Below are 15,681 nucleotides of genomic sequence, written 5' to 3' on the forward strand. Positions count from 1 at the left end.
AACCCTCATTAACTGCTGGTGTGAATGGAAAACATACTGGCAGTTCCTCAAAAGGTCATGACCTAGCAATTCCACTTTTAGGTATATACTCAAGCGAAATGAAATCATATGTCCACACAAAAATTTGACGTAACAGCATTATTCATAATAGCCAGAAAGTTTAAACAACCCAAATGCTCATCAACTGATGAATGGATAAATAAAATCTGGTATACCATATTTCAATGTAAATAACACACACCTCCTATGTTTGTTTGCCAACCACTCCCTCCCCCAAGGTATCTTCATAAGTGTACCATGCTAATTTTTTTACAGAAATGTAAAAAAAATTAGCACAGCAATGCTTATGAAAATACCTCGTGGGGAGAGGGAGTGGTTGGCAGACATGTAGAAAAAAAAATAAGGCACGTGTTATTTGTGCAAAATACAGTATCCATAAAAAGGAATGCTACTGGTAATAAAAAGGAATGAAGTAATGATTCCTGCTACACCATGGAAGAACTTTGAAAATATGCTAAGTAAACGACACCAGACACAGAAGACCATATATTGTATGATTCAATTTATATAAAATGTCCAGAATAGACCAATCTACACAGACAGGAAGCAGAGTAGTGGTTGGCTAGGCTGTGAAGTAACTGGGATAAATGCTAGCGGATATGGGAGTTCTTTTGGGGGTGATGAAAATGTTCTGAAATATGTGGTAACAGTTGCACAACTCTGTGAATATACTAAAAACCACTACATTATCCACTTTAAGTGGGTAAAGTGTATGGTATGTAAATTATACCTCAATAAAGCTGTTGCCAAAAAAAGAATAAATTTAACAATATTAAGTGCAAGATCTGTAAACTGAAAACCATAAAACATTGCTGAAAGAAGTCAAAAAGATCTAAATACATGGAAAAGTACACAATGTTTATGTAGTAAAAGACTCAATATTGTTAAAATGATGATTTTTCCCAAATTAATCTACTGTATTTAATACATTCCCATTCAAAGTCCCAACAGACCCCTCTGTATAAAATGACAAGCTGACTATAAAATTTATGTGGAAATGCAAGGATCTAAATTAAATTAAAAAACTTGCAAAAGAACAATAAACTTTGAGGACTTAAATGACATGTTTTTAAGACTGACAATATTTTTTTTATACAGTCATAGTAATCAAGAATATTGCACTGGCTTAACAAAAGACACATAGATTAAAGGACCAGAATATACCGTCAATTAATTTTCAACAAAAGCAATAGCATAAGTCAGTGGTAAAACGACAGTCTTTCAACAAATGATGCTGGAATAACTGGATATCTACATGAGGGGGCGGGGACCTCAAGCTCTGCCTTACACCAAACATAAAAATTAACTAAAAATTGATTCTAGACATAAAAGCTAAAACTTATAAGAGAAAACATGAGAAGAAACTTTTACATCTTGGAATACACAAAGATTTCCTAGACAAGAGACGAAAAGCACTAACTATGTAAGAGAAAAATCGATAAACTGGATTTCATCAAAATTAACAACTACTTTCAGCACAACTGGACTAAAGTAAAAGCTAAGAAGTTTCCTGAATACAGCCAAATACTTTGACGGACAGAGTAGCTGCGGCTGGGTTCTGGGGACCATGGTTTCAGGGGACATCTAGGTCAACTGGCATAACAAATTTTATCAAGAAAATGTTCTGTATTCTACTTTGATGAGTGGCGTCTGGAGTCTTAAAAGCTAGCAAGTTGCCACCTAAGATGGATCAACTGGTCCCAACCCACTTGGAGCAAAGGAGAATGAAGAACACCAAAGACACAAGGAAAATATTAGCCCAAGAGACAAAAGGGCCACATAAGCCAGAGACTACATCAGCCTGAGACCAGAAGAACTAGATGGTGCCCAGCTACCATCACTGACTGCCCTGACAGGGAACACAACAGAGTCCCTGACAGAGTGGGAGAAGAGTGTGCAGCAGAACTCAAATCCACATAAAGAGACCAGACTTAATGGTCTCACTGAGACTGGAGGAACCCCCAAAGCCATGGCCCCTAGATGCTCTGTTAACCCAGAACTAAAGCCATTCCTGAAGCCCACTCTTCAACAAAGATTAGAATAGACTATAAAACATATAATAATATTCACGAAAACTGTGTTTCTTAGTTCAAGCAGATAAACACAAGACCAAATTGGCAGCTCCTGTCTGGAGGCAGGATGAGAAGGCAGAAATGGACAGGAACTGGTTGAACGGACAAAAGAAACCCAAGATGGAAAGAGGGAATGTGCTGTCACGTTACAGGGATTACAACTAATGTCACAAAACAATCGTGTATAAATTTTTGTATGAGAAATTAACTTGAGCTGTGAAATTTCACCTAAAGCACAATTAAAAAAAAAAAACTGAAAACTTCTGCTTTTTGAAAAATACTGTTAAGGAAGTGAAAAGGCAAACCATTGACTGGGAGAAAATATTCATAATAAATACATATTTGACAAAGGAGTTATATCCAAAGATATAAAGAACTCTTATAGCTCAATGAGAAGACAAACAACTCATTTTTTTTTTTTTTTATATGGGGAATTTGAATAGACATTTCACAAGAGAGGACATGAAAATAGGTGGGGCCAAGATGGCAGAATAGTCAGATGCTTCCTATGGTCCCTCTTACAACAAAAAACCCCAAAAAACAAGTGAATTGACTATATATGACAATCTAGAAGCCCTGAACATCAAAGACAAAGTTGAGGAGTCGGACTGAGTGGCAGGGGGAGAGGGGGACAGTTCAGAAGCAGCAAAGAAGTGCCAGACCTGACCTAGCTGGCGCCCTGCAAGCTGGATCCTCTGGTGTATACAGGCTGACGCAAGCAGTAGCACTTGGGACGTGTTTTGCCACCCTGGGAGAAACTGAGCTGCGGAGAGTCTGTGTAAGCCTCCAGAGCCAGGGGGAAGTGGTGCTGCATCTTAGAAAGGTTAAGTGCAAGCATCTAACCTACTACATGGGATCAAAACAACCCTCTCCCCTATGGGACTTCCGTAAGAGAGAAGTTTCTTCCCTTTATCTACCCCCTCCATGCTCTGCTCCAGGGCCAGTTCAGCAGTGTTCAGCAGTTGCCACACCCCCAGGCCAGAAGTGGGACCTGCTGTGCCCCACCCAGTCTCCCAGCTTTGGGGAGGGAACAAATAAACAAACAAAAAAAGAAGGCCGCCAGCTCCCCTAAGCTGGGAGCTGAGGGCTAACCACGCCCAATCTAGTCTTGTGATTTTGAAAAACTGCCATGGCCCCTAAGCCAGAACTCAGGGAAGGCACTGCCCCTTTGCCTAGGCACAGGCATTAACGGATCCACAGACTTCGAATGCCTTTCACCCCTGCATAGACCTGTGGGGGCCCATTCAACAGTGTAAGCTCTCATTAGCATAGTACAACAGGATATATACCTGAAGCCTATTTTCAACTGCAACACCAAAGAGGGAGTGGCCGATTTGTGACATTTGATAGCACCCTACCCATTAAGCCAGGTCCTCACTCACCAACATCAGGGGCCTGAGGACTGGTGGTTTCACCCAATTCACCTAGTCACCCATGACTAGAGTCTGAGAATAAGTGGTGTCTCCCAGTCCTTACAGCCAACAGCACTGGGTGCCCAAAGTCTGGCTGCAAAACCCACCAACCTACATGCTCTAGGCGACAGGGACATGCCTCCCACCTAGGCACTCGGGTGCAGCTATCAGCTCCCTACCTTGCTCAGCACATAACCCCCTATTACCCCTACTCCAATCACCCCTATGTAGCCCTACCCATCTAGGATTTTAGGTGAGAGCCTGCACCACACATTCAGTGACTGATGACCTGGATACCTGAGCCAAATCCACACAAGAAAAGTAAATGGACTCCTGTGCTCACACACTTAGTAGCAGCTGTAACTATCTGGTGACAGGATGTGAGAGCTTCAAAGATGCCAATAATCAAAGTAGTCTACACGCCCAGTCTATTTGGGCAAATCAAAATAAAACAAGAAGCTAGGACACAGGAAGCAAATATTATTAAACATAATAACTTATTAATGGCTCAGAGACAACGAAAAAAAACCAAACCCACTGCTGTTGAGTCTATTCCGACTCACAGCGACCTTATAAAACAGAGTAGAACTGCCCCATAGAGTTTCCAAGGAGCGCCTGGCAGATTTGAACTGCTGACCTCTTGGTTAGCAGCTGTAGCACTTAACCACTACACCACCAAGGTTTCCAACAGTCAATATCAAATCACATAAAAAGGCAGACCATGATGGCTCCGGCAAGCAGCCAAAACAAAGAACCAGGAAACCTCCCAGAGGAAGGAAAGATCTTGGAATTACTGGAGGAAGAATTCAAAATATTAATAGAGATCAGGAAGAGGATTAGCCAAAACTCAGATGAGGCCAAGGAACACACATACAAAGCGACAGTGGAATTTAGGAAAGCTACATAAGAGCAGAATGATAAATTTAACAGTCTGCTAGAATCCACAGAGAGACAGCAAATAGAAATTCAAAAGATTAACAATAAAATTTCAGAATTAGACAACTCAATACAAAGTCATAGGAGCACAATCGAGGAAATGGAAGTCAGAATTAGTGAGAATGAAGATAAAGCACTTGGCACCAATTTATTTAAGAAAAAATCAGATAAAAGAATTTTTTAAAAATGAACAAATCCTAAGAATTATGTAGGATTATATCTAGAGGAATAACCTACAAGTGACTGGAGTACCAGAACGGGGCGGGGGGGGAGGAGGGAATAACGGAAAAAACAGAGAGAATTGTTGAACATTTGCTGGCAGAAAACTTCTCTAATATCAAGAAAGACGAGAAGATTATCTATCCAAGAAGCTCACTGAACCCCCTACAGGGTAAATCCCAAAAGAAAGTCACCAAGACGTATTATAATCAAACTTGTCAAAACCAAAGATAAAAAAGAGAGAATTTTAAGAGCAGCTAGAGATAAACGAAAAGTCATCTACAAAGGAGAGTCAATAAGACTATGCTCTGACTAATCAGCAGAAATCATGCAGGCAAGAAGGCAATGGGATGACATACATAAAGCCTTGAAGGAAAAAAACTGCTAGCCAAGAATAATATATCCAGCAAAACTGTCTCTCAAACCTGAAGGCGGAATTAGGGCATTTCCAGATAAACAAAAGCTAAAGGAATTTGTAAAAACCAAACCAAAATTACAAGAAATACTAAAGGGAGCCCTCTGGCTAGAGAATCAGTAATATCAGATAACAACCCAAGACTAGAACACGGGACAGAACAACCAGATATCAATCCAGACAGGAAAGCCACAAAAATAAGTCAAAACTAAAACACTGAAAATAGGGAAACAGAGATGTCTACATGTAAAAGATGACAACATTAAAACAAAAAAAGAGGGATTAAATAGTGTAGTCATAGAACTTTCATATGGACAGAACATTAAGGTGATATCAAAAAATAGAAGATTGGTTTAGACTTAGAAAAATAGAAGTAAATTTTAAGGTAACCACAAAGGAAACTAACAAATCTACACATAAAAATAAAAAAGAAGAAAAACATAAAGACTCAGCAAACACAAAATCAACAATGAAAAACATGAAAAGAAAATACAGAAAGAAAAATGACTCAGCACAGAAAATTAAGTGGAACAAAGAAACTGTCAACAACACACAAAAAATACATCAAAATGACAGCATTAAACTCATACCTATCAATAATTACGCTGAATGTAAATGGACTAAATGCACTAATAAAGAGACAGAGAGTGGCAGGATGGATTAAAAAAACATGATCCATCTATATGTTGCCTACAAGAGACACACCTTAGACTTAAAGACACAAACAAACTAAAGGTCAAAGGATCGAAAAATATATATACATCAAGCAAACAACAATCAAAAAAGAGCAGGAGTGGCAATATTAATCTCGGACAAAATAAACTTTAAAGCAAACTCCACGACAAAAGTAAGGAAAGACACTATATAATGACTAAAGAGTCAATACACCAGGAGAACATAGCCATAATAAATACATATGCACCCAACGACCGGGCTCCAAAATACACAAAACAAACTCGAACAGCATTGAAAAGAGAAATAGCTCCTACAATAGTAGATTTTAACACACCAATAAATGAAAGAGAGAATAGAAAAACAACTGGAAGAGCCAAAAAGACCAAAAGCTGGTTCTTTGAAAAGATCAACAAAACCGATAAACCACTGGCCAAACTGACAAAAGATAAACAAGAGAGGAAGTAAATAACCCTAGTAAGAAATGAGATGGACAATATCACAACATACCCAGCTGAAATTAAAAGAATTATGACAGAATATTATGAAAAACTGTGTTCTAATGAATCTAAAAATCTAGAGGAAATGGACAAATTTCTAGAAACACACTACCTACCTAAACTAACACAAATCAAAGTCAAACTCATGAAAAAAGAAAAAACTAAATAAACCTATAACAAAAGAAGAGATTGAAGAGGGAACAAAAAAATTCCTAATGAAAATGGCCAATAAGCACAGGAACAGATGCTCAGCATCATTAGTTATCGAAGAAATACAAATTAAATCCACAATGAGATGCCCTAACACACCCACCAAAATGCTAAAATCAAAAACACCGACAATACCAAGCGCTAGTGAGCAAGATAAAGTCTCAGGCATTGCTGGTAGGAATATGTAATGGCACAAACGCACTGGAAAACTGGCAATTTTGTACAAAATTAAACATACACTTAGCATATGACCAATCAATTACATTGGTCATATACAAGAAATGAAGACTATGAATTTCAAAGCATTTTTATTAGTAATAGCCAAAAACTGGAAACAACCCAAATGTGCTTTAACTGGTAAATGGTAAACAAATTGTGATATATTCCTACAAAAAAATACTATCCAATTATAAAAAGGACAGAAGCTTCTGATGTAGATAAATCTCAAAAATATTACGCTGAATGAAAGAAGGAGCCCTGGTGGTACAGTGGTTAAGCACTCAGCTGCTAACTGAAATGGTCACCAGTTCGAACCTAACAGTCACTCCGTGGGAGAAAGATGTGGCAGTCTGCTTCCGTAAAGGCTTACAGTCTTGGAAACTCTATGGGGCAGTTCTACTCTGTCCTATAGGGTTGCTATAAGTCAGAATCTACTCAATGGCAGTAGGTTTGGTTTTTGAATGAGAAAAGCCAGACCCAAAAAATACATTTTTTATGGTTCCATTTACATGAAGTTCTGCAAAGGCCAATCTAATCTGTAGTGATAAAAAAAGAGACCAGTGATTCCCTGGAACACTGGGTGGGTGCGAACAACTAGGAAGAGGCATGAGTAAACTTTATGAGTTGATGGCCATAGTTTAAGCGCACTCGGCCGCTAAACGAAAGGTTGGCAGTTCGAAGCCACCAGCTGCTCCACAGGAGAAAGATGTGGCAGTCTGTTTCCACACAGATTTACAGCCTAGGAAACCCCAGGGGACAGTTCTCCTCTGTCCTGTAAGGTCGCTATGAGTCGGAATTAACTCAATGGCAACGGGGTTACACAATTACATACATGTGTCAAAATTCATGGAACTGTATACTTAAAATGGATACATTTTGGTTTATATAAATTATTCAATAAAATTTATTAAAAACAAAGAAAAAATATTCTTAAGACAGCCAAATATAATGATAGCAACTTTAGGACAGGGTGAACCAGGTGAAAGATAAAAAACAGGGAGTGGCAAAGTCAAAAAACAGTACCTATGCGTTTGAAGAGAGAAGACTATATTGATCACGACTTGCTCCCTTTCCTCTAGGAAAGTTTCATAACTGGTAAGAAAGCTGTGAGATAACAAATGCATTCAGTTTCATTAGTTAATTTCACACAGGAGCGCCTGGGGGGCACAGACGGTTAAGTACTGGGCTACTAGCTGAAAAGATGGTGGTTCAAACGCAACAGCCAAAGCTGCCTGGGAGGACGGGCTTGGCAATCTGCTTCCGAAGAGTCACAGCCTTGAAAACCCTGCTTTGTACGCAGGGGGTCAGAACGGACTCAACGGCAACTGACAACAACAGTTAACCCCATATGGGTACCAAATTATGAAGTCTCAGAAACCACTCATCTTCCAAAGCTCTTACTGCCATTCCTCCACCATTATCAACAGCGTTCAGCAGGGGAGGGACGCAGACTTTGAAGCAGAATGTTTCCTATTTATTGCCTTGGCATAAATATCTTATTTCACAGACAAATATTATCAATGCCAAATTATTTGGACATTAAATTCTGATATAAAGCTAAGCCAGAAGTCAACTCCTTTCCGATAACAGAGGCAGCTGGAAGAATAAAAGTACATGTTGAGAACAAGATATTCAGATACACTCACCTCTTCCACAGGAGACCAGCACTTGCCGTTACTGCAGATGCTCCCAGAAAAGCCACCACCATCAGCCGTCTCCTGATCTGGGTGGGCTGTGATCCTCCATGGTACCATCGAGAGCCCAAAGCCAGTTGTGCCAACGTAGAAAGTGAGTTAAGACGAAACATCCTGTGGACAAAAAGTAAAAATGTTACTCCTAGCTAGTGGTGGCAGTAATGATAATGATGATAATGACTAAGTATTATATCAGACACTATTCTAAACACTTTGAATGTATTATCTCATTTAATCTGCATGACAATCTCATGAAGAAGGTACTAATTACAAACCCAATGTTGGTCAAGGACCAATTAGGAGATAGAAACCACACGGTAATTTGAACAGGGAAAGTTTAGTAGAATTATTAATTACAATAGAGGAGTAACTAAGAGGTAAAGAGATAGCAGATATGGGGGCAGTCACGACTTCTAGAGCTAACGGAGTGCACCAAGAAAGGAACAAATCTATAAGAGGGCTATCCCTATCAGTGCTGAGCTCTCAGGCTTGTGGACAGCACAGCCAAGCATGCCCAGCACAGCTTGCTGGACAGCTGCTCTTCATGATGCTGGAGGAAGGTACTTAGGGGAGGGTGCCATTCCAGTTGCACTTGCTGGGAAGGTGTCCTTTAGGGTGCGAGAGGAAGCTAGTCAAACAGGGAGGCCACAACATGGACCTCGCTGGGAAGCTGTGTATGGCATAAGGGTTGAGTGCCATTGAGTGTCACATGTGCTCTGGCCAGTGTATGCCACAGAAAATCTATAGGATAGGACAGGTGAGCCTGTGAATCATCACAGGATAAACTTCACCTATTCCTTTAATTTCTTGTTTTAATTTGTTTTGTTAGAATTTTGTTTTATATCTGAAGCATATAACCTAAATGAGCAAAATCTAGCACCAAAGAAACTCTCATTATATTTTTTCTGTCAATTTATTTATTTATTTTTATTCATTTTTAAATTAACATTTCCCAAACCCACACATACATAGCACTGATTTTGGCTACAGTAAAAATAAACACGACTAAAACACACATATATGGAGAAAAGATTATTCATTACTGATAACAGGAAGAAAAGGACGTTGGAAGTGTTCAATGTGAAAAGCAGCAAAACTGATTCAAAAGCTGGAAAAGGCAAAAGGTGGGCATGGCTGGGAGGTAGGCTTAGGATATCTAATCCAATCTAGAGAATAACTGGGCATATAAAAAATGGATAAGACATGGTCATTTGAGAAGATTCTTTAAATTTTTATTAGATCATATACACAAGGGGCCAGTGAAGTTCTTAAGTAAGAGAAGAACACGACGAAACATTGTCTAAGGAATATCAGTCCATTTACCAGCAGTGTAGGATATAAACTGCAAAGCCAAAGGCACAGAGGAAGGAAGTGAAAAATCTAGATATTGGGTGATGGGATCACAGATTACGATAATAAGTGCAGAAACCAATAAAGAAGAACCAAACAAAAACATTCCAAAAAGAAACAAAACTATCTGATATCAGTATCTAATAGACATCAATATCTACCTGCTTAAGAGATAGGAAAAGCAGAAAAGTGAGGGAAAAAAAAAAACAAAAACTACGTGATATGGCAGAAATTGAAATGGAACTCAATGACTCACGATCTCGTCTCAGCTCTGGTACTAACCGGCTGTGTGCACAAAGAAAGCTCATCCATCTCCCCTCCTCGGGAAACATTTACCCGTTGGTAAAATGACAGAATTACCTAGGTGAGCTTTAGGGTTCTTTTCATCTCCTTAATGCTATCACGTCTCTGGTGTGCCATTAAGTATGGCAAAACTTAATCTATTTCACTTGGGAGGAGGGACGAAGATCATATCATATATTCAAGAGTTATTAGTTCTGAGAATTCATTTCTGCCCTAGGGAATTTCAAACTTTGGAAGCTCTGAGTTTTACTAGCATTGGACTTATATTTTGATGTTGTAATTCAAATATTACTATCTAAATCTCATTTTACCACTGGTTTTAATCTTAGTCCCTGAAGTATACATCAAAAGATAAATCTATTCATTTCTCTAGTGCAATTTTCAAAGATGCCAAATAAATAGAAAAATAAACAGAGAACAGACTCTATTATAATTTAATCCCTAACTCTGTAGTAAAGAAAGTGACACTAATTGAATGTGTTAATTTTTGATGAGAGGCTATTTAAAAGACTTAAGGAGATCAGCTTTCTCACTGAATTTGCAAAATTGAGTAGACCAATTGGCAGCAGTTATGCAGTAATGAAGAATAACATTCACATTTATGACGTGGGTTAAATTAAATCAAAAGTGTCAATTTTTCTTCCCTGACCAAAAAAGCTATACCTCTATCAAACAGCTTTGATGTAAACTGAAGAAGAAAAAAGAAAAAAAGATGAAGAGATACTTCTAACCAAGAAATGTCAAGGGAGGCAACTGAAAGATAATTCTGTAATCACAGAAACAGCTAGAATAAGACTTTTTAAACCTGTAACAGTGTATCACTGCCGTGTTTCAATATCTATAATGTTAAGATTATTAAACTCAAAAGTACTGTTTTTCTGCAATACTTTTAATTCTGTAAATTAAGCTATAATGAAATACTGTTTTTTCACCCATTAAGTTGGCAAAAATCACAACATCTGAAAACACATTTGTTGGCAATGCTGCTGAAATTACACTGCTAATAAATGTGTAAATTGGTATGATTCATGGAGGCCAATTTGGTAATATTCATGAAAATTACACACACAAACTGCAAACACTGACTGACCCAGCAATTTCACTACTGAGAATCTATCCTATTGATGTACTTGCCCATCAGTGAAATTACACACACACACACACACACACACACAGAGTTATTTTTACATCACAGTTCATAAGAGCAAAAAATCAAAAGCCACCCCAATATCCAAGAAGGGACTGGTTAAGGTATTATAAATCCATACAGCGCAATACCATTTAGTTATAAGAAAGGAATAAAAAAGCTCTCTTACATATTGATACAAAAAGAGTTCTAAGACATAATGTTATCTAAAAAAAAGGTGTGCAACATAGTATGTTATCATCTGTGTAAAAAGAGGGGAAATAACAATGCATATTTGTATACGCATATAAAGGAATTCTGGAAGGACACACAAAAAGCCACTAGTAGTGATGCTGGTGGGGGTGGGACATGGATGGGATAAGAAATGGGGATCTTCTTCTCCATACACTATTTCATTGAAAAAACTAGCTTATATACTTACCTGTGCAAACATATACTATTGTATATAAGCATTTTCATTTACGATTAAAGATAGAATACAAGGTAATTTGTGTATGTCAACTGAAGATTACGAAAAATATATATGTGTATGTTTTTAATTTAGAAGGAAAATTTGGATGATGCAAATAAAATTTAATATTCCCCTGGGAATGATTTCATTTAAGCTTTCTTATATAAAGAAAAATAAAGGCAGGTCCATAATATTGATGTTGCATCCTCCTTACCCAAGAACTATCATTTGCCAGCCCTACCTGTGGGCTCAGGCCCAATAACGTTTCAGTAATCAGCTCCTATCATAGCAAGGCTCCGTGGTGAGACATGAATTAACCAAGCTCACTGCTGTCAAGTTGATTCTGACTCATAGTGACCCTACAGAACAGAGTAGAACTGCTCCGTAGGGTTTTCAACGCTGTAAATCTTTATGGAAGCTGGCTGCCACATCTTTCTCCCACGAAGCAGCTGGGGAGTTCGAAACACTGACCCCTCAGTTAGCAACCAGGTGTTTTAACCACTGCACCACCAGGGCTCCCTGACATAAGCTTTACATAAATCAAATTCATATCCCAATACTCTGATCATTAGTACATCCTGATCAGTTTACCAAACTATTGGAATTCCAGGCTTTATCCTTATCCTGACTTATATCTGCTAGCCTCTTTCTGTGTGATTTACGCCCTTGTATTTTTGACCGTTGACAAATGCACATTTAAAGGACTGATTGGCTTTTCCAATCCTGGCACTGCCTAAATAAATCACTGTTGTACTGTTAACAACTGTTACCCAACACTACTGCTGAAAGCAACATCTGCTAGCTCTGATGCCAAGATATATTTCCAAGATCTACCCAAAGTTGTCCATCAACAAAACTTAGAACTCGGTTAAATAAAACTTCAAGGTTCCAAAATATTAGTGTACGTGAACTAAGTGTTAGGGAAAACAGGGCCAAATCTTCTGTGTATCTGTATTTCCAAAGCCTAATATAGTATCTGTCATAGCTAGTATATGCATATGATGGTTCAATGTCCCCTCTGTATCTGGAAATAAGGTTGCTGTCTGAGAATTAAATTGTAAAATAAGCACTGTCCAGGGTGCCCTGGTCCACGGACTCAACCTATTCTTCTCAGTGGCAGCTACATACTAATCACAGAATTGGATTCAATAGGCCATTAGAGCCAAAAGCCATTAAGTACTTGAATTATAAAGTTAACTCCCCTTTACCCTATTTCCATGCTCACTAAACAAACTTACTATAATCTGGCTTCCTACAGGTTGCCTTCAAAGAAAAAATACGCTGATCGGAAGATGGAAATACCTAATGTGTTTTTCAACAACATAAACGGCAACTGTACACTTGGACCTGGCCAGATGCAATACACAGGAATCAAATCGACCACATCTGTGAAAAGAGACAATGGAAAAGCTAACCATCACCAGTTAGAACAAGGCCAGGGGCCGACTGCAGAACAGACCATCAATTGCTCATCTGCAAGGTAAGGTTGAAAGGTGAATAAAATCAGAACAAAGCCAAAAGAGCCAAAGTATGACCCTGAGAATATCCCACTTGAATTTCAGAGACCATCTCAAGAACAGATTTGACATACTGAACGCTAATGACTGAAGACCAGATGAGTTGTTGATTGACATCAAGGACATCATACATGAAGAAAGCAAGAGGCCATTAAAAAGACAGGAAAGGGAGAAAAGACCAAAACGGTTGTCAGAAAAGACTCTGAAACTTGCTCTTGAATGTCGAGTAGCTAAAGCAAATGGAAGAAAGATGAAATAAAAGAGCTTAACAGAAAATTTAAAACGGTGGCTCGAGAAGACAAAGTAAAGGATTATAATAACATATACAAAGACCTGGAGTCAGAAAACCAAAAGGGAAGAACACGCTCAATGATTCTCAAGCTGAAAGAACTGAAGAAAAAATTCAAGCTTTGAGTTACAATATTGAAGGATTCTACAGGGAAAATATTAAACGACGCAGGAAGCATCAAAAGAAGATGGAAGGAATACACAGAGTCACTGCACCAAAAAGAACTGCTCAACGTTCAGCCATTTCAGGAGTCAGCATATGAACAGGAACGGATGGTACTGAAGGAAGAAGTCTAAGCTGCACTGAAGGCACTGGCGAAAAACAAGGCTCTAGGAACTGACAGAATATCAACTGAGATGTTTCAACAAATGGATGCAGCACTAGAAGTGCTCACTCACCTATGCCAAGAAATCTGGGAGACAGCTACCTGGCCAACTGGCTGGAAGAGATCCGTATTTATGCCTATTCCCAAGAAAGGTGATACAACAGAATGTGGGAATTATCAAACAAAATCATTAATATCACATGCAAGTAAAATTTTGCTGAAGATCATTTGAGAGTGGCTGCAGCAGTATACTGACAAGAACTACCAGAAATTCAAGTGAGATTCAGAAGAGGACATGGAACCAGTGACATCACTGATGATGTCAGATGGATCCTGGCTGAAAGCAGAGAATACCAGAAAGATGTTTACTTGTGTTGTATTGACTATGCAAAGGCACTCGACTGTGTGGATCATAACAATTAATGGATAATACTGAGAAGAATGGGAATTCCAGAGCACTCAATTGTGCTCAGAAGGAACCTGTACTTAGACCAAGAGGCACTTGTTGGAACAGAACAAGGGGATACTGTGTGGTTTAAAGTCAGGAAAGGTGTGTGTCAGGGTTATATCCTTTCACCATACTTATTCAATCTATATGCTGAGCAAATGATCTGTGAAGCTAGACTATATGAAGAAGAAAGGGGCATCAGGATTGGAGGGAGACTTACTAACAACCTGCATTATGCAGATGACACAGCCTTGCTTGCTGAAAGTGAAGAGGACTTAAGGTACTTACTGATGAAGATCAAAGACTACAGCCTTCAGTATGAACTGCATCTCAACATAAAGAAAACAAAAATTCTCTGGACCAATAAGCAACATCATGGTAAATGGAGAAAAGATTGAAGTTGTCAAGGATTTCACTTTACTTGGATCTACAATCGACACCCACGGAAGCAGCAGTCAAAGGATCAAATGATGCACTGCATCAGACAAATCTCCTGCAAAAAGACCTCTTTCCAATGTTAAAAAGCAAAAATGTCACCTTGAAGACTAAGGTGCGCCTGACCCACGACGACATGGTGTTTCCAATTGCCTCATATGCATAGAAAAGGTGGATGATGAATAATGAGACCAAAGAAGAACTGACGGCTTTGAATTATGGTGCTGGTGAAGCATACTGAATATACCATGGACTGCCAAAAGAATGAAAAAATCTATCTCAGAAGAAGTACAACCAGAAGGTCCCCTAGAAGAAAGGATGGTGAAACTATGTCTCACACGCTTTAGATACGTTATCAGGAGGGATCAGTCCCTGGAAAAGTATATTATGCTTGGTAAACTAGAGGGTCACCAAAAAAGAGGAAGACCCTCAACTAGATGGATTGACACAGTGGCTTCAACAACAGGCTCAAGCATAACAACGATTGTTGAGGATGACGCAGGACTGGCAGTGTTTCATTCTGTCGTACGTAGAGTTGCTCTGAATGGGAACCAACTTGACCGTACCTAACAACCTAACAACAGCACAGCTGTACTGTTAAAAATGCAATTACTTATTAAATCTTAATTATGTCAAGTGATTTTTAAAATATCTTCATACATTTCTTTTAGGATGAAACGAATCAGATTGAAAGTTTTGCCTTGAACAAACCAGGGAGACTGCCAAAATACAGTAGAGATTAACACTCATGTCTAGAAAAGATGCATTTTCATAGCTCAAAGTGACATCACTTACAGAATAAGTGAGGAAAGCTCACACTTTAGCTAGGTCTGTTCTGAGAAGTGAGCATTAACAGCAGAGAGAAAGAGCTATTTAAATGACCTGGATGAGAATGTAAAGTTAATTTAACTCATGCCAGTCTCCTAGCAGCAATAAAATGATAACTCAAGGAACAAGGATCATCTCACGGAAATGTTAAGTTTGACACAGAACTTTTGTATATATTC

General features: G+C 38.6%; 1 protein-coding gene across 3 annotated transcripts in view; it reads right to left on the reverse strand.

Moving 5' to 3' along the window:
- MICU1 (mitochondrial calcium uptake 1) overlaps positions 1-15,681 on the reverse strand; it is a 269,106-nt gene that overhangs the window by 225,092 nt on the left and 28,333 nt on the right. For all 3 annotated transcript variants that reach the window (XM_023547062.2, XM_064269703.1, XM_003408889.4), the window contains exon 2: positions 8,362-8,523. In XM_023547062.2, coding sequence (XP_023402830.1) covers positions 8,362-8,522 — 161 coding nt within the window. In that variant the 5' untranslated portion in view covers position 8,523. The remainder of the gene's footprint in view (positions 1-8,361; positions 8,524-15,681) is intronic.

The sequence above is a fragment of the Loxodonta africana genome, chromosome 16 (genome assembly GCF_030014295.1).
Source record: "Loxodonta africana isolate mLoxAfr1 chromosome 16, mLoxAfr1.hap2, whole genome shotgun sequence".
Classification (NCBI taxonomy): Eukaryota; Metazoa; Chordata; class Mammalia; order Proboscidea; family Elephantidae; genus Loxodonta; species Loxodonta africana.